The 24,857-nt window shown below is 48.8% G+C and overlaps 1 protein-coding gene across 9 annotated transcripts in view; it reads left to right on the top strand.

The window, feature by feature from the left end:
• Window positions 1-24,177, top strand: part of MSI2 (musashi RNA binding protein 2) — a 398,131-nt gene extending 373,954 nt beyond the window's left edge. For 5 of the 9 annotated variants that reach the window (XM_058283920.2, XM_058283921.2, XM_058283917.2 and 2 more), the window contains 3 exons: window positions 14,557-14,765; window positions 16,529-16,601; window positions 19,045-24,177. In XM_058283920.2, coding sequence (XP_058139903.1) covers window positions 14,557-14,765; window positions 16,529-16,570 — 251 coding nt within the window. In that variant the 3' untranslated portion in view covers window positions 16,571-16,601; window positions 19,045-24,177. The remainder of the gene's footprint in view (window positions 1-14,556; window positions 14,766-16,528; window positions 16,602-19,044) is intronic. The other 4 variants (XM_058283923.2, XM_058283919.2, XM_058283922.2 and 1 more) reach the window with 2 other exon arrangements.
• The last annotated feature ends 680 nt before the right edge of the window (window positions 24,178-24,857 follow it).

The raw sequence follows: 24,857 nt of genomic DNA, 5'->3' as shown, positions 1-24,857 counted from the left end.
GTTGTGAAAGGTCATGTTGTACCCTCTTCCAGCTGCTAGAGGAATCCTGGAGTTGTTTGAGTTTGTTGCAGCCTAAGCTTTAGGGTTCCCAGATATTCCTTTCAACAAGCATTTATTGAGGGTTTGCTTTGTGCCAAGCACCAAGGACTGTAAAGCCAGATAACAAACACTGCTTACCTTCAATAGCCTAAGAATCTAGTTCTCTTCCCTGAAAACCCCTATTTCCCACAATACACTGCTTCTGGCCTGAAAATGGCCACTGTCAGTGCCATGAAAAAGGGAAAATGGGTCAATGTGATTGCTGGCCTTCACTTCTGAAGATGGCATTCCTGAGCCTCCGTCAGTGGGATCCGATGTCCGGGAGTAGAAGGATTGCAGTACAGCAGTCCCTCCTCTCCTCCCCCAAGCTTCCTTGTATCAGCAGCACACATCCTCCAAGGCTGTGACCCCAAGCCTGGCCCATCTGTGGATAGGGTCATGGAGATCCCCTCTAGCTGGGATTAAAGGCACGTCAGCAGCCATGGAACCAGCCTGCCCTGTAACCCAGAGGGAGAGCAAGCCTGTGACCTAGTGGGACCAGCCAGACTTTCCGACAGGATATTCCAGGAACACCCACCTCTCAGTCTACTGCCTTGTGTTCTGGGGATGGGCACCCTATTTTCCAGTTCATTGTTACTTTATTTTCATTTCTGGGAGAGCCAGGACTTTCACCATCAAAAGTCCAGCAAGGATGTCGGTAACGCCGGTGAATTTATAATAATGTGCAAAGCCGCCTACCGCTGACCTCAGCAGCTTCATTCATTTTCCAAGGGCTTTCAACACCAACCCTGTTGAGGATAAAATACATCCGATCTAATCAATAATTTTATAATAGAAATACCGTGCACTTGATAAATCAACTCTAGTGCAATTAGTGACTAGCCTTGAAGCCCAGACTTAAGTATGAGTTAATCCTAAAGTGAATGGAGTGGGGAATGTTAATGTTTCTTTTAAATCAGTGGAATGATTTTCAGCAGGTGACACATCCCTGCCTGCCTACGCAATGGCCAGCCCTCCCTCTTGTGCTAGCTCTGGAGCCCAGGCCCAGCCATCTGGCATGAGGTGGCAAGTGTGAGGGTGCCCTTGGTAGCCCCATAAAAGCATCTGGACCACAAACGAGAGGGGCTGGATGGGGTCCCTGCAGGGTCCAGGAAGCTTCCCAAAGCTTATGAACCCCCGTGTTGATGAGAATCATCAAAGGAGCATGTTGTGGTGCATCATGATTCCTTATATTTTGGCAGAACTTTGAAATTTCAAGCACTGTCATATAGATTATCACAGCAACCCATGAAGCAGGCAAGAAGGCAGATGTTTGTTTGTTGTCATTTATGAAAGGACTAGACTGCAGAATGATTCTGTGACTGACCCAGAGTCACATGCCTGGGTCTCTGGGGAGCAGGGCTTGTGTCCAGAGTGAAGGTCTTTGGCCTCCTTGAAGTCGCCCTGCAGGGGAGCCACGAGTGTGCGTAAAGAATGCACCTACCACCCGGAGCCCCAGCACAAGAAGCCGTAAGGATGTGCTGGGAGAGCCCAGGCAGCCTCAAGTTTCTGCCCCGAAGGGCAAGGGCTCAGGATCTGACCCAAGATCACACAGCCTTTCAGATGCACAGTTCAAACCAGGCCTGTCTGCCGTGGAGTTCTCATTCAACAGGTATTTGTTAGGCGGGGAAAAACTGATTCTTACTCGGCATGGCAGGCACTGTCCCGAGGCCTTTGCATCAGAGTGCTTTGTGTCAGAAAACCCAACTCAGTGGGGCTTACATATTGGAGGGGATTTATTAGCTCACATACTGAAAACGCTGTGGAGGAGGAGGCTTCGTGTGTGCTGTGCTAGGCTCCCTTTCTCCACTTCCTTTTGCCTCTGTCCCCCTCCTCATTTCAATACTGTGTTTGTATTGGGTTTCCTTATGGTGGCAAGAGGGCTGCAACAGTTTTCAGCTTCACACCACCCTGGCTAGAAGAATGGGTCCTTTGGTCCACAATTCTTGCTGAAGTGCAGAGCTTTGTGCTGCTTGACTAAAGCCTGGGTTACCAGGACCAGTCACTGAGGGTGCCCCCCCCCTCAACCGAATGGCTTCTACAGAGTGGAGGAAGCCCAAAGGAAGATCTGGGCACTGATAGGGGGAAAGAGGGAAGGGATGCAGTATAGACAAGCCATGAATGCCCACCACAGCCCTGGAAGCTCATGGGTGAACAGAGCACAATCCATGCCCTTGAAGACCTTCCCACCTACGGTGGAGACCAACGGGTAATTACAATATGATGTGGCAGCGGAGCTCAGTGCAGACGAAACATCTATGGAAGGTCAGCCTGGCAGCAGCCGCAGGAAACACAGCCTGACCCCTGATCCTGAGGCTCGGGGCTGGGTCTGTGACCTGGAGCAAGGGGAGGGGAGCAAGGCAGCCAGAAGGTAGACACTGGAGGGCATTCCACTCCAGGCCTCTGCCTTTGTCCCCTCAGGTGTCACCACCTTAGTTTCCCTTGACACCCCTTCACCCCTTTGCTTCTGCTTGGGGGCTGCCCAGTCCCACTCCTCATGGCAGCCACTGCCCCCATCCTTTCTGCCAGCCCATTTCCCCCTGTCCATGTCTTTGCTCCCTCCATGAAAATCCGGCTCCAAGAAACCACACCCAGTTAGCCTGCGCGAGGGCATCCCTCTCTGCACCACTGTTGAGTCCTCAGTCCTCTTCCTTATTGCTGAGCTCTGTTGAATGAAAGGTGGGGCTGTGAGTCCCTGGAAGATGTTTGCATGTGTCTCAGGGGACTGTCAGTCCTCCAGGAGGCAAAGTCATTCTCCCTATAGATGAGTAATTACTGTGCAGTTAGATAAAGCAGAAAATAAAGGGGACCTTTGTACCTGAAACGTACTAATCTTTAATGAAAAGGCCTCCCCTTTCCAGCTTGGGATCTTACAGAACAAGAGGTGGGCAAATAATGCTTTTGGTCTACTGCCTGACTGTGGACTTAGATCTGCCAGAGGATGAGGACCACGACATGGACAGCAGGGTTCTGGCCAGCAGCTCCAAATTCAGACCCACCCACCCGACCTGGGAAGTCCCTTGCAAGAGGTAGATAGAATGCTAGAGACAACTCCCAGCCAACTGTATTGGGATAATGATAATAGTAATAGATTAATACTAATGGCTAACATTCACTGCTTAATGTGACCCAAGTACTGTGCCAAGCCCATGTGCTTTAATTCATCCTTTTTAATTTTCACGGCAACCCTATGAAGTGGCCAATTCTCATTCCAATTTTAAAGATTAAAAAGCCAGGGCTTAGAGAAGATATGGAGCCTGTCTGGGGTGGCAAAGACAGGATTTGAGCCCAGGTCTGTCTCCTCAGAGTCTGCCCTCTCCACACTCTAGTGATGCCTGAGCAAGGGTGCATTTTAATACATACACTCAAGAGAAAAACCACAGCTGTCATCAACTCAGTTCTCCATATTCTTGGGAGAGGAGATAACGCAAAATCATTTACAACAGGCCTCAGGAGTAATTATATGTATTTTTTGCTCCTACTTCTACTGTGCTGACTTAACATCATGCTATTGTCTGGCTTGGCTGACATTTCTGTTCTCAGTTCTGGTTCCTGAATTTATTCAGACCAATGTCAGACAAAGGAGGCACAGAGGAGGGGAGTTGGGGTAAAAAAGTAGCCAGCCTGGAGCAAAAACAAAGCTAAAGAAAGTTAGCCACTGCCCAGAAAAAACTAAGCGGTGGAACAAGGGAGAGCGTCTCTGGGAGAGGCAGACGTTCCCCCTAGGAGTGGGTCAACCTCCCTTCCTATGGGCTGTGAGGACAGAATCCGGTAGGTCGCTTTCAGGCACTGCCCCGCCCTAGGACTGGGAAGGGATTGGCCGCCCGGTTGCTGGGGCTTTGCTTGGGGCCAATGGCTGGAGGGATGGGCGGGGCCAAAGCCGGGAGCCCCGACTCCTTGGCCAATCATCCTGCGGAGAGGCTGGACTCTGGGAACCATGGCAACCGCGAGCAGGGGCTCATTTGCTTTGTAGATGAGTAATTACTACGCAATTAGAGAAGGCTAAAAATAAAGGGGCCCTTTGTTCCTGGTTACTTATTAATATTAATAAAATGGTCTGTCCAGGTCTGTGGTAAACAACGAGTGCAAACCTGTGAGCCTGTGGGAGAAGCAGCAGTGGGAGGGGAAGGCTGCCCACCCCTCTTTCCCCTCTCTTTTCTGGAAGTTTTCTGACTGTAACCTGGAAAGGTTTGGCTTTCCTGGCATTAGGAAAAAGAAAAGAGGCGCCTCCTGGCAGACACACCCAGGATCCAGGCTGCGCTGTTGTCAGGGGGTCAGGTAGGCACCAACCCAAACAGAAGGACCTCCTGAGAAGACCAGAAACAGCTGCCAAGCCAGAGTTGAAGGAAGTCCCTAGCCCAGTTTTGCTGTTGTGACCTTGGCCAAGTTGTTTCACTTTTCTGGGTCTTTAAACCTTTGATGGAAGTAGCCCCCGAGATTTCCGTGTCCCCCCACCTACCTGGCTTGACAGACACTTTTGGCTCAGACTTGGAAAGGACTTGCTGGAGCGCTACACGGTGTTCAGGCATGGTCCCCTCTGCTCCCTGTGGCCTGTGGTGCTGGAACGGCCGAGAGCTTCCCTTACAACCCCTCTCCCTCCTGGTGGGGTGAGTTGTCTTGTGGCTTAATCCGATAAGAGGCAGCTTAAGAGCACAGGAAATCTGAAGACTTGGTCTCAGCCCTGGTGCTGCCACCAACAGGCCTGCTTCCATCTCAAAAAAATGAGGATGTCAGAGGGTCCGTGGGGGCCATTTCACCCTGAATTGCGGCTGTTTCCGAAGCTCTCCGTGCCTTGTTCTTGGAGGGGTGACAGTGACCGTGCCTTAAGATTCAAGAGGAATGATGGAAGAGAAAGCCAAAGGTGGGGAGGAACCTTGGTGGGGCTGCAGGCTGCATCTGAAAATCCTGTCGTCCACTTTTTAATGCATGAAGGCAGTGAGAAAGACAAGTATTTCCAGAATCCTGTATTGCTAAGAATTCCCATCTTTGGGTGTGGTTGATAAGCCCCGTAGGCCCAGCATCCGTCAGGGGCTGGCCATCTTAACGAAGGTGGGCCTGGATGAGAAGTCAGCCCTGAGATGGGACCAACATGGTGGACCTCAAATTTTGCCACACATTAGAATCTCCTGGGGAGCTTTAACTCCTGCCCCATGCACAGGTCACGCTGCAGACCAGTCCAGTCCAAATCTGCTAAGGTGGGACTTAGGTATCAGTAGGATTTAAAGCTCCCCAGGTGATTCCAGTATGTACCTGTGGACTCAGATACTACCAATATAGACAACCACACCATCTCTGGGGCTTTGTCACCGGCGCCCATACCTCAGGGATGGATAGATGGAGCCAAGTCAGGCAGCTCATCCCCCTCCTCAAGTGAGGGGCAGCAGAGCTATCCCAGGATCTTCAACTTGCTGCCCTGGCGCCCAGGGCTGTCCTGCCCGCCATCAGTTCCCCCTAGCAGGGCCACAAAGTCAGCCCCTCCAGGGCAGGCTGAAGGAACCTTGGTTCTCCTAGATGGACTCTCCTGCCTTCCCCCCAGCACCACCCCCCAAGCCCACCCTGGCTGAGGTTAAGAGCACCCACACCTAGCACTACCAGTCCTGAGCAGCCATAAACTGGGAAGCGGCCGCCCTTCTTGACTCTCTGAGGAATGGGGGCCTTTTGGTAAGGTCGGGGTTTGTTTGTTATTAAAGACCTAATTAGAAACATGAGAGGGAACAGAATGGCTCTGCACTTGGCTAATTAGTGACATGTATGCGCCCACTTTGAACTTCAAGGACACAGAGCTATTAGCACTTACATCAAAAATGGATTTAACTCCTGTGCCTTTCTAATCATGAAAGACTGGCTCCTCAAGTGGAAAGCCTTTTGTACAGGGCCTCAAGGGGCTGCTCTTTGGGCATCCTCCCTGCTCCTTCCCTTTGCTGCTGGAACCCGGCAGAGTGTTTCCATTAGATATGTTTGGGCAGTTAATGCTGATCTGCCCTAGGGAATCCCAGCTCTCTGCAGGACTTGCCATCAGCAGAACGGAGTGGTCTTTGGGGACCATGAGCCCTCTGGATGCCCTGCTGAGTCCTGGCACTGTCCAGAGGGGTGCCAGTGCTGGCCGAGGCATGGCATGTTCTTACGCTTTGGTACTGCCCTTTCCACCCCCACCCACCAGTGCTACACACCTGCTTTGTACACAGTCTTGTTCTCCGGGATGTGGTACAGGTAAGGTGGCCCAGTCTTCCAGAGAGATGCAGTCTCCTGTATCATGTGGCAGTCACGGCCCACCCTCAGGGAACCCCCAGGCTACTGGGGGAGATGTCTCCATCACCAGGGCCTCCCAGTTTGGAAACAAGGTCCAAGCCCTTAGGAACTTGTACTCTGAGGTTGGAGAAGGGGTTCCTTGTCCTTTTGAAGGCAAAGAAAGCTCCAAATGAACGGAGGAGACCATCTCAAACTGTGCTTCAGGGACAGACAACGGGACAGCGTGATACAAGTTAAATGCATGTGCTCTCAGGTTAGCAGAGCTGGCTCAGTCCCCTCGGAGACACTTCACTGGCTGTGTGATGTTGGACATGTACCTCATGGCTCCAAACCTCAGTTTCCTCACCTGCAGTGCAGGGGTAATAGAGCCCATCATGCAGGTTGTGAAGCCCATGAAAAAAAAGATGGTGTATGTAGCAGTTTGATGTGGTTATGAATTCCAAAAATAGATATTGGATTATGTTTTCTAATTCTTGCATAGTTTTCATCATGACTAAAAATACCATGTTAGGCAGTCTTTGAGGTTTATAATGCTGGCATTGGATTTCATAATGTGTCCCTTTCATGATAGCTTATAGTAAGGAAATTTTGCTGGCCTGCAGTGGGTGGAATCATTTACAAGACACGAGCAGGGGCCTGACCTCTCTGGCTGGGGTAGGGAGTGGAGTTGGCTCTCAGGGTGGGAATTCGTGAATAAAAACACACGGCCCAGCAGCAGACGGTGAAGAGAAGCCAGAATGGTTCTTTTTTTGAAAAGGTAAAAAAATGGATGTGCCTCAAGGATCAAGGTAGGCACTGAATCAAATTAAAGCAAAGGATGTTTTCAGGAGTAAATGAGGGAAACTAGGAGCAACGGAACTATTCAAGAGAGTGGAGAGTCGTTGACGGCCACCTTCCTCCGTCTTCATTTTCTTTCCCTCCTCAGGTAGAGCTAGGCGGGATGAGGACGCAGAGGCTCTGGCATCAGCACGCGGTACCGCCCCCGCCTTTACCTAGGCGAGGAGCCATGGAGGCCCTCTGCCTCCCAGGCCATGGGTGCTGGTGGCTTCTGGATCTCCTCATCTGCTACTCCTTTCAAGTCCTAAGCCTGGAGTCTGAAAGCAGTTAATTGAGGGACGAAGTGGCAGGATGTTCATGTTAGGCCATAAACGCTTGTTTCCCCGGTTGGTTTTCCCGTCGTCCTCCAAAGCGCTTCGGAGGCTCAGGGTGGAGGCGTTGTTTAAACTCCTGCCCACATTGGGGAGGAATCGGGAACACCGCCGTGCTTTTGAGACCTGAAGCCTGGCCTGTGGCAGCCTGCCGAGGTCCCTTTGTTGGCATTTGGGTTGCAGTCTCCAGGCGGTTTACGCTGGCAGGGCAGGCACCCTCGCTGCCATGGCCAGGTGTTCCCATGATGCCCGGTCACCAAGTAGCGCTCTTCCCTACCTGGGGCCCCTCCCCCACTTCCCTCCTTAAAAACATACTAATACGGCCATTCGCTCAGGGAACCCTGGGAAGTGGGAGGAATGGGAACTTCACATCAGCTCCAGAAAAAGTTTCATTTTTGCTGTCATGGCAAAAGCCTGGTTTCTTTGACCCCCAGGCCCGTTCAAGGCTGCTCAGTCCTCAGGATTTACACCACGAGCTGATGCCAGTCAGCCACTAACCGCCAACCAACCAGCCCAGAACCCACCCGGCCCGGCCCTTTCTGAGGAGACACAACCACAGACCCAAGTCAAGGTCTGTAATAAAAGAGTGTCAAGTTGAAAAGAGAAAGCCGTTTTCTGCTGAGATTGTGTCTCAACATGAAGTATAGTTCTAGCCACAATGCACTTCTCAGACAGTTCTGATTTGGGTGCTTGGGGCGTCTCCCTTGCTCCCACCTGAATGTCAGCGTGAGTCCCCAGGTTTACCACCCTCAGGTTCTGAGAGGGCCTTAGAGCCGGCCAGTAGTGAAGTTCTCTCCTGAAGGTGATATGTTTGGGGGAGCGTGATTTGATTGGAAGCATAAAGAGGTCTACAAAATAGTCCCAAGTTTTACCATCTCTGAGTTCACTACCTGATCAGCCTGCTTTAAGCAGCAGACGTCAGCACCAGCCATGGTGGTCTTGATCAGGTGAAGTTTTGAGAGAACAAGCAGAAGCTTCCATCTTATAAGGCTGGCACTATTATCACCTATGTGTGGAGAGTTTGTGTCACCCTGACTCCCCTGCCAGTCCAGTGAGTGAGCAAACACTCTCCCTGCATCCTGTGCAGTTTGAAAGATGAGCTGGGTGTCTCTGGATAATGCCAAGACTGGCCAGTCGAGGTTGATAAGAAACTGAGTTTGTACCTTTGCATAGTGTGTGTTTGTATATGGAGACAGTGAGAAAGAAAGACCTTCAGGGTGTTCTCTTAATACTCTCCCAGTTTTGAAGTATATCTTCTCCTTCCCTCCTGAAATAGCCTCAATTTTAGCAGGAAAAAGAAAAAAAGGGTTGTATGTAAAATTGATTGTCCCTGCATCTTGGGTCCCTGAACTGGCTTATTTTAGTTGAGAATGTAACTCAGTTTTCCCAGGCTGGACGTAATTGCTGCCCTCTCTGTCTCTCCCGCCTTCAGGCCAAGGTGTGGAAGAGAAGCCTGTGCCAAGGATCGCTGGCCCATGGCTGGCTGCGCAGACCTCTGGAGTGTGGCCCCACCTTGCTTAGCTTGAGAGGCGTGCCGTAACAATCGACCACTGGGTTTTTCCTTCACTGATGAGAAGCAGGTTTATCTTTCCAGGCTGACCTTCCCCATCTGACACTGATTTATGATGGACACTATAACTGCAGAGTGGAGTCCCCAACGCTGTTGCCCGGGAAGGGCCTGGGCTGCCCAGCTGCCATGCTTCTGAGCCCCTGGGCAGGGAGTTGCTGACTGTTAAGAGGGATCCACGAAGGTTTCCAGAGTTGAAACCTTCTTTTCCTCCCTACTTATTCCTTTTCCAGTTAGTTTCTTTAATTTCCTTAGAAAACAACCCCCTCCCCCTCAAGTCCAATGTTAAGGATTAGCCCAGGCCTAAGGAGCAGCAGGCCTATGGCCTCGCCAGCTCTCAGTTCTCTGCTGGGTTGGGAGCTGGGGGTTGGGAACGGGGGCCGAGACACCAGTCAGCTGAAATTGCCTTGCACTCGGCTCTGGAAGGCACAGTGTGATTCATTCTATTTTGGCGACACATTACCTTCTGGGTTGAACTTTGTAAGGACCAGCCTTCCGTTGCATTTATCTAGCCCTGAAGTAGCACGTGTTGGCTGACCAGGGAAGGGGCTCTGTCCCAGAAATGTGCCAGGCGCCACAGGGGTCTCCAGCATGTGGTTAAACCCAGCAGGGGCAGATAATTTACAAAGGGGATGATTGAATTGTCTGGAGGACTGGTTCTGAATGCAAGACCCACCAAACCGGAAAGAAGCTGGGTCTAGGGCTGGAACTTGACAAGCCCCTAGCTTGTCCCAGCTACGCGGCTCAGCTCATCTGGACAGTTTGTTAACAGTTCTTTCTCTAGATTGGTCATTATAAAATCCAGTTTTCATGCATCAGAGACAGAGGTGTCCTGTGAGGGGTGCCGCCTTCTGGGGCTCTAGCCCTCTGCCTCGGGTCCAGTAGCACCGCTTAGGGCCAATACAGAAACACCCTCACCACAGGCCACTTCTAGCTTCCAGGCGTCTGGGCCTTTTCGAGCCCCTTGGCAAGGCTGTTCTGACTCCCCGTCCCCCCACCACCACTTCCCTGCCCCCACTGACTAATTCCACGCCCAGCCCCTTCAGAGCACGTCTGGGCAGAGTCACCTGCAGACTGCGTGCCAGCCCACAGGCAGACAGCTGACCTGGCTCACAGAACCCTCCAGGGGAAATGTGCCCGTGAGCTATGGGGCCAGCCCCACAGGCAAGGCTCTAAGCCTACAGAAGACCTTTATTAAGGTTTCCAGAGTAAGATTGCCTGGCTTTCCCGAGACTGCCCTCAACCTGTTTTATTCCCCTGAGGGAGTAGGAAGTCCCTTCTTTATCCAACCTAAAGTTCCTCCAACTTTAATTTCAGTGCATTACCTCTTGCTGTCCTCAGTGACTCTTGCATGCCCCTGCCTTCCGACCCTCCATTCCCAGGAGTCACTTCTTCAAACCCAAGATGACTAAATGTACCAAGTGAACCTGAATTGCATTTTTTTTGTAAATCACCTACTGATTTGTGTGGCAAGCAAATTGTATTTTCCTAGACTAGATCAGATTTTCCTAAATCTGCATATGTTACCTGCCTTGCTGGGCTTTGCCAACACTACTCTCTCAAAAATAGTCAGATTCATTTGCTCTGTAACCCATTTGCTGAGTTCCAGAGCTCGCTCTCTCTTCCTTCTCAGAGCAGCCTGTGAGTCAGGTTAAATAAGGAAGCATTGCTCATACTTTGCGGATGAGGAGCCTGTGGCTCTGGCTGGTAAGGTGCTTACACTCAGGCACCCAGCCCTAAGGGTCAGGTCTTCTGACTCCAAGTCCAGCGTTCCCTTGGTCTACACCACAGCCGCCTCCTGAAGGTGCTTCCTGCACCAGGACAGCCCAGAGGGTATCGGGAGGGGGTGAGAGGTAAAGGGGAGCATGCCCCTGCCCAGGGTTAAATGGCTGTTGTGGTCCATGACCAGAGCAGATGATGGAGAAGCAACTGCTTCCCACAAGGGGCCCCCAATCTGCCAGCCTGGTGCAGGGCTTGCTCCAGGCCACTAAATGATCATAGCAACCTGCTGCAGAAATGTCAAGGTGTTTGCAAGGCACTGTCCTCTTCTGGACCTGGAGCCATGCTAGCCCATTTATAAATCTCAGCACCATCTATTCAACAGCATTTACTGAGAAGTCCCCTCCACAAACACATGCTGGTGAACAGCAGGCAAGGTGCACCTGCACACTAGGGGCTACAGTCCGTGGCTCTTCCTGACCTGATCTTGACCTGTGGGCCGTTTCGCTCCCTCAAAACGAGCTTTGTGAGGCCAGGGCATGGAGAATTAACTGCAGGGTAAGGGCCTCAGAAAGCACCCTGGGGTCGGGGACTTGGCTTGGAAGGTGCGAGTTGGGGCTTCTTCCCCTGCCGCTGTCTTCGAGGTCACACCTTCGAGGGAGGCAGATCCTCAGGTGGCCCTGTCTGTGGGCGGCCGGCATTCAGCCTGTCCTCACAATGACTTCTCAGAGAAGAGAGTGACTTCGTGCCTAATGCCTTCCCACCTGCAGACAGCAGGAGCAGCTACTGGCAAGTTAATGTGCAATGTGGCATTCCCGGGTCTTTAATAAGCCGCAGCGCCTGCTTTTCATGTCTTTACAAAATGCCTGGGTTCCCAGAGAGCTTGTTCAGGGTCTTTAATGGGCTCCCTGGAGCCTGGATCTTCTCCCTGCAGAGAAAGAGGGAAGTGTTGACCGTGGAGCCCAGAGGTGCCTCTCTTCCGTGCCCTTGACCTGGAGGGTCAGAAGCCTAAAGAGAAAGGGGACCAGCCCAAGAACTGGGTGATTACTGCCTGCCAACTGCGCCCTCTAGTGGGCACCCCGCAGCCCGTTCCACCTCTGTCTGGGAGATACTTGCGAGGTGGCTTTGAGCTGGGGCTCAGACATTGTGACAAGCAAGTGTACAATAAAATGGGACTTGGGCGTTTAAAGCTGCATTCTAATACATTGTCTTCTCCACGGTGATTTGAATGTCATTTGATGGAACTTGACCAAGCCAGGAGGGATGGTGGAACTGATATCGGGAAATCCCCTTCAGGCCAGCTCTTAGCCACAGGCCTCCCTAGAGCCTGGGCACTCAGGAATGGGGAGACGCCAGGGATGGGCATAATCCCACCAGCCCTCTTGCCTTCTAAGCCTACAGCGGGAGCATCTCTGCACAGCATCTTTCTGTGGGCATGCTGTATGTCCAACTCCAAAGCTGCTTCTGCTGGCTGGATTAGTCTCTAGGTGGCTTTCCCTGCTGGAAGGTGCCATGACCAAAACCTCCCTTCTCCCCATCCCCTAGATAGGTGGGCTTCCCCGAAGCCTTCCTGGATCTCCATTCGGCCAGAGGAGAAAGAAGCCAAAATCTTCTCTCCATCATCCACTGCCCCTCCCACCCTATTACCCTGAAACAGAACAGAATAGTTAGTTCCTTAGTTCCTTTATGTAAGGAGTGGGTTCAGCTGCCTGGATAAACCAGGAATCCACTGTCGGAGCTCTTTCAGTTTTCCCAAACCCACAAGAAAGAGTGTGTTAGACCAAGATAATACTGCTTTTTGAATATCTCAGCTTGATATTTGCCTCCATGAGTGAGAAGGGCCAAATGTTATCTGCAAATTTAATCTTCTTTATTCAAAATTCCCCATGCCAGCGCATTCCAAAATACGCCATTCACTTGCTCTGAGCCTCTTGTGGTTTTTTTTTTTCTTTCTTTCTTTTTCTCTTTAACCTGCTCTTTCCATTGGCCACTTTATTCATTTCTCTGCCACAGCTTCAAAGAGGCCTCACCTGGGGCTTCTGCCAAAGGGCATCCAGGGATACTATCATTTGTCTGTGCTGAGTCAGGAGCCCAGCCTGGGGGGTTTGGTCTCCTTTGTATCTTTGCATCCCACTTTCAGTCTCCTACCAGCCTGGTTTCAGGCTTGGGTGTGCATCTCCTGTCTCTTCCCATCCCAATGACAAGTGGGTAAAATCCATTTCTGGTTCCTCGAGCCTTCCTGGAAGTAGAGCCTCCAGCCGCAGGCGGCTGGGCAGGGCAGGGCAGAGGCTGAGAGCAGAGCTGGCAGATGCTCTTTTCTTCTGCCATTGGAAGCAGCTGGTCACAGAGCAGAGAGGGAGATGCTGGGAGAGGTAAAGAGAGAAGTGAAGGTTGCCAGTAGCAGCCCCTGGGCTTGAAAGGAGTGGAGCTTGTAGCCAGAAGAGGTCAGCCCCAGACTCACCTCAAGCTTTTCCTTTTATAATTAAAATGTAATTTTTACACTTTGGAAAAGAAAATAAAGTTTAAGCTACAGAAGGGAAGATGAGACACAAATTTATCTGGTTGAAGGACTGTGGCCTTCCCTGTGGAGGGAACGGTGGGATTCGGGGGGCGTCACGGGAGGAGGCAAAAGGCAGCATCTCCTTCTGTTGGCTCCCCATCACAGCCCCCCACTCTCTGGGTCTGTGGGCAGGAAGTCTTGGCTCTGGGTGGCTAGGGTATATTCTGAGCTTTCCTATTCTCAATCTGGATTTTATATCTGAGGATAACTAACAGAAAGCAAGCATTTAGGTCACATGCGCTTCAATTATGAATTGGTTCAGTCGGTATGCCCTGGATTCACACTTTTGTCTTTTTTTTTTTTTTTTTTAAACAAAAGGGAAAAAAAGTTTAAATCCCCCCTTCCTTCTACTGCAGGAGGTGAGTGTATGGGTGTCCTGTAGACTCATTGGCTTTCACCCCAGCTTTGACCCCAGCCTCCAGGTTTACCATCCCCACCCCATCCCCTGCTCTCCACCCCAAAAGGGAATCCTCTGCCGCCACCATTACCGTGAAGATGCCCAAACTTTCCATGACATATCCCATCCTCCGACCACCTTCCGTATTGACGACTTTCATGCAGGGATCTAAACGGGAGGGCTGGGAAGGGAGGGACTAGCAAGAGGGGAGGGGGGGATGGTTTTGGGGGATGGAGACGGGAGATCTTTTTTGTCTTTTAAGAAAAAAAAAACAATTTTTAAAATCTAATGGATCCAAAAACAAGAGAAAAAGTGAAAAAAAAAAAAATCAAAACTCCCCTCCCGAGAGATTTTTTTTTTTCCTGGACACAAATTGCTTTGTTTCCTGTCACGTTTTAATATCAATATTAACACAATGTGTAGTCTAAAACTAGTTCCTTTGTAGTTTGCATGGGATGTGAATGCTGTCTCAACGTGCCCAGATCTAGAAAAGACTGCATGAGCATCAGTTCAGATGTGAAAACAACCTCTCTCTCTCTCTTTCTCTTCCATATATATCTCTATTTCTATTGTGATAATTTGGTGGGCAGTGAAGCACCTCCGGGTGGTTGCCGTAGTGTGTTGAATGACTGTTTTTTATTCTCTCTATTTTTGGAGCTCCAAGCTTCTTAGTAGTAGCCTGGGCTGAGTATTTTTGAGTCCCTGCTGATGTTCTCGCATGGCCTTGGTTGAGTGTTAGAAGTTGGGCCTCAGCTGTTTTTCTCAAGTGTTTGGCTTGTAATGACCGGTGCATGCCTGGCTTCTGGCCTCATACCCAGCTCTATTCTCTGCACACCAGTCCTGAATAGCTACAGTGCTCAACCGAATTTTGGCGCGCCCGCTTCCCCGGCAGGCTCCAATCCGGCGCGGCCCGGAGGCTTCCCGGGGGCCAACAGCCCAGGACCTGTCGCCGATCTCTACGGCCCTGCCAGCCAGGACTCCGGTGTGGGGAATTACATAAGCGCGGCCAGCCCTCAGCCGGGCTCAGGCTTCGGCCACGGCATCGCTGTAAGTACCTGCCCCTCCCCCCTGCCCGACCTCGTGGCCGATGGGGAGGGTGTGCCAGGAAAGCCCAGGATGGGGGGCAGAGAAGGGTGGGTCCCCAGCAGCCTCACGTCCACTGGCAGACTTGCCCCTTGCCACCTGGGGCTGAAGCCTGACACCTCCCTTTAGCTGTTCCCTAACTCCTCCCGTGAGCCAGGCACGGCCTGCGGAAGCAGCAATGGGCAGGTCAAGGCTCAAATCACCACTGCATCACTTTCAGCCCGTGTGCCCTTACTCCACTTGTATAACCCTGGCTGCAAAGCAAGAATAAGTATGCCTTCCTGGGAAGACTGCCTGAGATTGGCAGAAGGTATTTGGCCTGTGCCTGGCACATAGCAGGTCCTCAGTATTGGCTCCTTCCTTGATCCCTGCTTTCTGGAGACAGTCTTGTCGTTTCCCTCAGAGCTGGGGCTCCCCCCCCGCCCCCCACCTCATGGGAGCAACCTCAGCTGGCAGGGTCCCCCAGCTTAATTTCCAATGGCAACGTTGCTTTCTGGGAGACCAGGGTGGGGTGCAAGCCCTCTCCCCGCTGGTTTCTTTTGCTAATGTTTCTTACAGTTTCCAGGTTCCAAGTAAGTTCCCATTTGAGTTCTTTAGCCATGGTCCCCTGAAGGCCAGATGCATTTGATATTTGTAATGCTCTGTGGTTCTATAATCTGACTAATCCAGGCAATGGAAATTTGCTTAACAGATTTGCATGCTGTTTTCAGATTGTATTGTTCTCCTCCCTCCCGGTGTGTGAGCATGAATGTGCCTGAGTCCACGCCCTCGCTGTCCCTTCCATTTTGGAAACAGAAAATCAGCCAACCTCTGTCCTGGCCACACTCAGCGCTGTGGAGGCATTTTTGAGCTCAGGTGGAAGTGTCTGCTGTCCAGGGCCCGTCCCTGTCAGACTCCAGGGGCCACGCTGGGGAGAACCCTGCATGTGCAGGCAGGGGCAGGGGCCCCAGGGCGGCCTGACTCCTGCCCAGGCACACAGACACACCCACACACTGAAACGCACTCTCTTCCCCCTCTCTCGCACACTCATGCACTCGCGTACACACACACACTCCCCCGCCACCCCCCACTTCTGCCACCCACGACCTGTGCCATCTGGGTCCTTCTTCAGTTCCTCTTCCAAGCCACTGTCTCTTCAGTGAGTCACATCTTCTCAGATCCGCGGTAGGACCAAATCCAGAATATTCTTATTCAGTTTAGAGCCACACCAATTTGGGGGGCCACATATCACTCCTTGGAACACAATCATTTCCGTTTTTTGGCATTCAGAAACACGAACCCTGTTTGTTCTTGAAAACCCAGGGCTTTTGACCTGTGTGGTCCTGGTTTTCTAGAATTACTACAAAATAGCACCCTGTTTTGCCTGCACGAGGGTTTCTTTCTCCCAAGCTGAAGCTGTTGGGATTGTGGACAAAGACATTTGTGATCTTGGCTGTCTGGCTCTCGGAGCAACGGCACCCATCAGTTTGGGCACGAGCCTCCATTTCCCAATACCACCCACCCCTCTGAATCTGGCTTTTGATTTGCCCCTGGGTAGGCAAACAGGCTTGGGGTTGGGGCTGGGGGCAGGGGGGATGTCATCCGCCCCCTATGGCACTGCGTCTCAGAATTACATGTTCATGCTGGCAACCCCAGACTAGTCCTAGAGATAATTTCTTTTCCCAGAATTTGACAATCTGTTCCCATGTATAGCGCACTGATAACCTTAACAATTGTGCAATTTTTAGGGACCTTTGATTGCAACGGCCTTTACAAATGGATACCATTGAGCAGGTGCTTTCGTTGCCATCTCACTCTGAGGTATTACCGTCTCTGCCATGTGTCTCCGCCCTGCCGGGCGTGTCCGTACATGTATGTGACTGGTCATACATTTAAGCACACGCCCTTCTCTCTCCATATCCACATGTCTTTCTCTCTCTCCCCTCTTTCTGGGTCCCTTTTCGGGAGAATGGGGGAAAAAACTCCAATCTTTCATCTTATCCTTTTCTCCAGCCTTAATCATGACACACACAAACACATCCACCCTCCCCTTTTTTTGCTCGCTCTCTCTTTTGGTTCCTCTTCTTGAGTTCTTTTGATTCCTTTTCTTTATCTTCCCCACCCCTCATCTTTCTGTGTCTTGAAATAAAATCAAGAGTGTGGGAAACTGGAAGGAGATCTTGTGCTGTGCCCATACCAGGGGGTATGGAGGCAGGGAAACAGTGGGCTTCTGCCAGGCCTAGAAGAGGGGGACAGGGTCCCCCAGAGGTCCTGAGAGCTGGCCTGTGGGTCGCTGTGCCCGTCAGCCCCCTGGGGCTGGCTGGTTGGTGCTCAGCCAGTGGGGTCTGTATAGTCAAACAGCCGCACTCCATCTTTTAGTAAAAAGAAAACACTTTTGCCAGTAACTGCTGAGCAATTATCCAGATTATGGCACAAAAAGCAAATTAAATGAACGTCACCTGTGTAACGTGGATTTGGATCCCTGCCAGTTTCCTAACCTTTTAAACTGAGCTCAAGTTAATTAAACATTTTAAAATCATTTTGATGGGGCTATGGAGGGGATGGAATGGAGGAGAAGGGCAGTTGGGACTGTCAGTGAGGAAGCCTCTTGCCACATTCTCATCTGAAAATGCGTTTCTGTCATTCTTGGCAAGAACCCCAAGCAGGAAGAGGGGGTTCTCCTGGTGTAAGTACTGAATGCACACTGTCCGCACGCTAGATTGGGGGCCAAAACATGGTTCTCTCTTTTTGGAAAAGGGAAGACCACAGCTGAGGCCTGGGAACGGGTCACACTGTACACCTCTCAACTGGGACCCGAGACCTGGAGCAGACACGCAGGAGAAGCGAGGCCAAGGATGGATTTGCCCCTTTGGGTTTGCAGTGAATAGGATGCCTCTCTTACAGAGGGGCATCTCTGCAGGCCCTTGAGCTGGCTGGCACCGGAGGGTAGGGCCGTTCCAGGAGCCATGTTGAGTTGAGCTCTGTAAATCTCTTGGATTTCTCTAATGGTGCTGCTAAGGAATCACAACAACTAACACAACTGCCTCTCTTAACCAAATAAACCATGTGTGCGAATTCTCCCCTCTCCTTCCTGCCCTTCGTGCACTGACCCAGCCGTTGCTGGCCGGAGCCAGAGGCCACTAACAATTTGAAGGAGAGCTACTCACCACTAATTAAGCTGGGAGTGGGGCCCAGGGGAAGTAAGCTTCCTTTGAGAGCAAGGAGGGGGCTGGTATGTCCAAGAACCTTGGGAACTGAAGGTGGCTCCAGTCTTTGCGGAGTCAGGTGAAGGAGGAAGAAAACAACTAGCAGGTGCCACAGACTCCGGGAAGGCCAGACACTGGGGCTGCCAGTGCTCCTTGCCTCCCTCCCTTGGAAAAGGATGCGTGGCCCCGGGCTCCCCCAGCCCACACAGCCCCGCACCCCTCCAGGAACACCGCAGCCTTTCCTTCTGTGGGAGGCCACTCCCGCCCAGCCTCTCTCCTCAACTCTTGGACTCATTTCCAAAGAAGGACGAGGTAGCCAACCTGGCTCCCTCCAGAATGCGCTAGATGAGGCTGCACCATAGCAATAAAGGGGACTGGTCAGACACCACTGTGTCCCCAACAGAGGTGACCCTACGGCATTTAGTTCCATCCGTAAAGGAAGGGCTGAGGCTCACAGTTGATTTGGGGAGACGCAATTAGCAAGCCCGTGGGTCCTTAGCCCATTTTTGTATTCTCTAATGGAAGCTCGTTATTTTTTAAAGTGTCCTGATCGTGAATCCTCGGTATATAATTTTTAATACAGATTTATATTTTCAGTTCTTAATAGCCATTGATGGGATAGCCAATAAAAGCAGAGGTTTTTGTTCTTAACATTTAGCTTTGAAAACGAGTCTAAACAGAAAAGGCATCACTGGTCCATGTGTGCAGTTCATCAGTCTAGTTGAAACCCCAGCGTAACCACGTTTGCTGACCACGTTTCCCGCCATTATCCTAAGAAGTTCACGGCTGTATCAGATCAGCAGAAGAGTGTGCACCAGGTTGTAGGGCAGGCAGCCCTCTGCCCAGCATTAGGCAGGCAGATGTCGGGGTTCCCAGGCAGTGATCTCAGCAAGCTGTTAGCTAGGCCATTTCCACGCTCCGTAGCCAAAGGTCGTCACTCTTTTAAAACTCTAGTTGAAAAGTTGAAATAAATCGGATGCTTGCCTAACACTTCTTCTTTCTCCCCCGCCCCCACTTGATGCTCTCTCCGGGGACACCCCACCTTCCCGACCATGCAGAGCATACCTGGATGTCCAGGCAAGACTGGGCGAAGTTTCTGAGTGGCCCTTTGTTTAGGTGATGCCATCAGACCTGGACCCCACCAGCCTCACTCCCATCCCAACCAGAGATGGCTCACTGCGGATCGAGGGTTGGCTCCATCTCATCATCTCACGAATCTGCTGTAATATACGACAACGGCTTTTAAATGTGTATATAACCCATGATTTTGGTTTTATTTTGTTGTTCTTTTTTTTTTTTCTCTCAATGGTTTCCCTTCCCCTCCTCTCTTCCCCTTCTCCTTTAAAATCTCTTTGAATCACGTTTGGTAGTGATTTTGACTTAGTCTGGTAGTCATAGAGCTTTAATATCTAGTTAAAAGCTAATCATAGTATTACTGTTATATTAAGGAGTTATTTTTTTCTTTTTTTTTTTTTTTTTTTTTTTTTGCTTGTTTGGATTCTGTTCTCACTTTTAAAGGATGCTGAGATGGTAATACTACTCTCAATATTTTGGTACCAATTCTGAGACTGTATGATTTTCAAGTGGAACTTTAGCACACACTGAATCCAAGTGGAGAAATGCGGAGTGGGAGGTGGGCATAAACTTTCTATTTTGCGTTGTAGAAGAATTGAGATGTAGTAGGTTAATTAACAGACTCCAGCAGTTCTTTTTTGTGATGTCTCTTTGTTAACCTAAGTATATCTATTTTCGGCAATAAGGTAAGGGCGACAATGTTTTCGAGTGTCCTCCTTTTCTATAAGTGCTTTTTTTCTGTTGAAAGAGGTGATATTATAAGGTTTTTTGAAATTGCGAATTCTGAAAAAGAAATGTTGTAAATACAATTCCATTAACTACATAGAAACTATTAAGAAAGAGAGAATCAAAAATATTTTTGTGAGGGAGTCAGTCCCAGGCAGTTTGATGCTCTGTGCAAGGAGGAGGGGGAGGCACGACGACAGCCAGTGACTGAGGCTGCAGAACAGCCGGCTGCCAGGGCGACCCCGCGAAAAGTTCGAACACTGTTTAGCTCCTTCTTCTGTGTGGTAGACCTAAGAACTGTATTAGCGTCAGCCAGCATATTAACCTCTCGTCTGTGCACAGCTTCAAATGTTTTCATCTAGTTAGATTTTTATTTAAAAGATTTAAAAAACTGCTTTTCCCAAGACGTTTTTTAATAACAAAGCTACAATTTTAATATTTAACATATTTAAAGTTTCAAAGCACACCTGTTTGGCTTGCGGGGGGGGGAGGTGGGGGGGGAACATTCTTTTTCAGTCTTAATTTTTAAATATTCGATCATTTTCTATTGTCCAATCATTTCAGCACCTCCAAAGGTCCCTGGGACCCTTTGTCTCTCTTCTTCCCGCTCCCAACTCTGGGGGACCATGGGCGAGGAGTGGATAAGCCTGCATTAATGAAACCTTTTCTCCATTCACTTTCTATTTACAAATTAGGAAAGCAACCTTTTGGTTTATATATTTTTTTTAATACCTCAGTGCTGCAAGTATCACCAGAGAGGCTATGGAAGAATTTTTTTTTTTAATTTATTGTAGATGTAAACAGAATTTTAAAAATAAAAAGTATAAACATCACTGCACTGTGACCGGTAGGAAAAACTGACAGTTTCCTGTTTGCACATGTTTAACATTTGGCTGTTATAATATATGGTCCTCGGTTGGGGAAAGATACTTATGATGAAGGATATTTTTTAATTTAACTTTTTTTTAAAAAATATGGGTAATAGGTCGGCAACAGCAACTATAGAAGTACAACTCAATAGATGGCATTAAAACCTATTGTAGTGTGGATATATATTTTTTTCTTTTTTAAAATGTGATATTGACGTTTTATTAATATTTTTTAAATTGTTACGTTTATAAATTTGGTACTTAAGGCACAGCCAGTATGAGACACTGAATGCGACATTTATTATAAAGAGCTGCTGCACTCCTATTTTTATAAATTTTACTAACAAGGTAGACTAATGTAGACATTCACAGACATGATAGGTCAAAAGCATCTTCAAACAAAAAGCTCCAAAATGCTAGCTCCGAAAGAAAGAAAAAAAAGCCTTTTTCCATTCCAATTAAAAGCAACAACATTTAAATTAAAAAAAGTAACATATAACATGTTCTTTTTTCCCCCAGTGGGGAGGCTTTCTTTTCTTTCTTTCTTTCTTTTTTTTTTTCTCTTTCTTTCCAAACAACCAGATTAAGTAAAATGCTGGGCGCTTTTAAAATATCAAAACTCATTCAAGTAATAGAGTAACAAAATAGAAGTTTTATTTAAAACCAACAACAGCAACAAAGAAAATTAAAAAGAGGCAGTAAATTCCCAGAACTTCAGTGTCTAGCCTAGGGAATTGACTTACAATTAAGTCCATGTTGGTGATGTACTGTACTACCCTCCGTTTCTCTGCATCCCCCATCACCTCATAGAAGATTCTATGTTGATCATTGTCTGTTAATAATGTATAAAATGGCTATCTCGTAAGTGTGCCGTCCTGGTACTAGTGTAGTGACTTTTTTTCTCCTCTTTCTTCTAGTACATATTGATAGGTATAACGTAATTAAGGTTTAAAAAAATTAGACATAGTTATTCAGATTTAGGACCAGTAAGGATAGAACTTTCTCTTATTTATGAAAAAAAGAATGCTAATAATTTGGGGGCAGTTTTTTCCTTTAAATTTTTTTTTTCAATTTCAAGTTTAATTTTATTTTTGCTGATCCGATGTGGTTTCAACTAACCCAAGGTCTCACAATGTTAAGACGCCGGCAGACTCTACGGCATCTTGTAGATCCCCGCTCCCCGCCCCCCCAACTGTGAAGGGGTGTGCCATACTACCTTAAATGCTAATGCTAGATATGCAAAACTGGATTTTTTTAATTTATTTTTTAAAAGAGGGAGGCATGGTATATTAAAATGATTTTACTAAGAGAAAAAATATTTTTTTAAGAATGCTCAGAAGAAATTGATAATCTGTGTGAATATGTTTTAGATGTTTATATACCTTTTGAAGAGACCCAGTAGCCCATAGCACAAATCTCGTGGAAATCTGATATGTTTTTATGTGGCTACCTAGGTTAAGGTTCACATTAGTCCCCCACTCATGTAGAAGTCCATTTTGAATGATTTTTGTAAACTATTTTAGCACCCTTGTTCAGCCTTCTCTTTGTTTCGATTAAGCTCAGTGGCGAACCTGGGAGCCACTCTCGCCTTCCCTGGGGGAGAGACCCTCTTGGCTGATGGTTTTTCCCCGGAAGTATAAAATAACTACCGGGTGACTTTCTGACTTCCAGACCCATCTGCCTGGGACCCCCGCACTCCTCTCCTCCCAAAGGAGAGAGAGTCGCAGTAGCGCCTGGACCCGCTCCTGGTTCTGCCGGGACAGGGAGCTGATGGAGATGGCCGAGCTCTGGCCTCTCCAGGAGCTGCTGCCGTCGTGGTTCGTGGCCTGCCTCACACCCACTGGGAAAACCAAACAGCCTCGCGCGCTCTCCCAGTCGCTTATTGGCTTGATTCAAATGAAGCCCCAACTGGCCTCTGCGTTTCTCTCCTTCATAACCTTCATCTTAATTTGAACTCGTAGCTTGGACTTTAAGGTAGCATGGCTCTATTGCTGTCAATTTAATGTTTCACCACACAGCAATTCACAGCCAGTGAATGTTACACACATCTTGCTAGACTAGTATAAAAATCATTGGGTAATTGTTGGTTCTAATGACCTGAAAGGTGTTCAGTTTTTTGGTTTTGGTTTTGGTTTTGTTTTGTTGGGGTTTTTTTTTTTTTTTTCATTTGTTTATTTGTTTTTGGTTCTTTTTCATTTGGGGAATTTGGGGGAGAAATTTTTTTTGTTGTTCCAAATAGAAAAATAAAACCTATTTTTGATCTTTAGTGCAAATGAGGGCTAGGGACTTAGCCTCCACCACCACCACAACACTGCTTCATTCTGCCATTCACTCACTGCAGCATAATCAAGAATAAAGCAATATAGTTTACTACATTTTTTATTGAAGGTCAGCCATGCTTTCTGTATTATATTGCATATGAAATTGTTTACAAAAGAAACACTAACTCATACGTATCTTTATCGGTTGGAAGTGGCACGAAGTGGCACGCAGGGACAGAGGGAAGCTAAGGGGTGGGGTGGGGAAGGGGAGATTTTTTTTTTCTCGAATGTGCCTCACAAGCCAGGCTATCTTCCAAGGAGGGTGAAAGCAAGGAGGCAGCAGGTCGGGAAGAGGGGCGGCCTGCAGGCAAGCACATTGAAGAGAGACCCTGGTGGGTTCTCACCCCGACCCTGAGCAGAACACAAGCAGAAGTCAGCTCAGCCCAGCCCGGGCACAGACACTACACAAGGAGACGCTGTAGATTAAGCAATACTTTAATACTGTAATATGTTCGTTTTCATTTTATTTTTCTTAACCAAAATAAATAAATAAATAAACTCAAAACACATAAGAAATATAAATAAAACCCACCCCTCTGGGGGCGCAACCTTAATCCAAACACTTGGCTATCAAGTAATGAGAATGTATGGTCTCAAACTAAATTTCATTTCCAGGAGGCAGGGGCGGGGGGAGGGGGGTTTGGGGACTGAGAGAGAAAGTTCCAGAGCCCCTGCAAGGCTCTCTGCTACTGTATTCTGTACATATGTCCCATCCTGTGTGGAATCTGTGCGTGTCCTCTGAGTAGCGTGGGCTAGCCAATCTGCTGTTCATGGTGTATTGTAAACCCAGAATTCCATATGTAATAGGATGCAAGTCTAAGCGTTTCATGTGGACATAAATGTATCTAAATAAAACCCCCCTAGCACTGTGGCTGACCTCACCCTTACTTTTATACTTTAGTATGAAACTGATGAGAACTTTGGTAGTGAGTATTTTTTTTATATATATACATATATATGTATCTATCTATATATATATATATCTCAAGCATCTTTCAGGTCTTTGTGTGTGGCTTTCTTAAAGCCCTGTTGTAAAAAATTACTACGTGGATGGCAGTCTCTCACATCACAGATGTGGAAAGTATAATTTTATATTTGTATTTTCAAATAAATAAGTTTGTGAAAGGTTTCCATCCTCTACTGTGGTCCAGAAATCAATGTGTTTGTCTGACAAAAAAAAAATAAAATAAACTGTTTTGAACAGAGTTGTCTGGTGGTCTTGCGCTGTGGGGGAGGGGCGGAGTGGGGGGGCGCTGCTGTTGGGTTTGGTAGGGGGGTGCCACAGCAGACTTTCCTGCTCTGCCCCTCAGCACGAGCACTTGGTCATGGGGCATCCAGCAGAGAAACAGCCCTCTTTCTGTCCCTGGGCAGCCTGTAGGAACATTTCTATGAGTTGACAAGAGAGCATGGAGAGGGAGAGGTAGGCCAGAGAGGGGGTGAGTTGACAGCGGAATGTGCCTCGGATCCCATGGGTGGGCAGGGCGTAGGATACCAAAAGTCCTGTGAGAGCGGGGGCCCCAGGAGGTGGGGTGTGCTGAGGGTCCTCCCAGCTGCTGGGGCCACAGGAGAGGGGCTGAGTCTGGGCGGCCTCTGCACCCAGGGAATTCACCCATTATCCTAATGGAAAGAATTTTGTAGACACAAAATTTAAAGGTGCAGAAAACAGACGATCCACTATACTTTCCACCTTCTCTCTATTAAATCACGGAGACAAAACAAAACCTGGGACCCAGGTAGGTGAGGACAAATCCCATGTCCTGGCCATGGCGGCAGCTGCCGAGGCACAGTGGGAGTCTTGAGCATTTGAGCCTTGGAGGTAAACCGCTAGGCCGAGAGGTTTGTAAGGGTCAGGTGTGGGCCTGAGAGTGTCCTTGTAGCTGC

This window comes from Dasypus novemcinctus, chromosome 21, assembly GCF_030445035.2.
Source record: "Dasypus novemcinctus isolate mDasNov1 chromosome 21, mDasNov1.1.hap2, whole genome shotgun sequence".
In the NCBI taxonomy this organism is placed as follows: Eukaryota; Metazoa; Chordata; class Mammalia; order Cingulata; family Dasypodidae; genus Dasypus; species Dasypus novemcinctus.
Note: the sequence above shows the minus strand (reverse complement) of the source record. Positions and strands in the feature narration are given on the sequence as shown.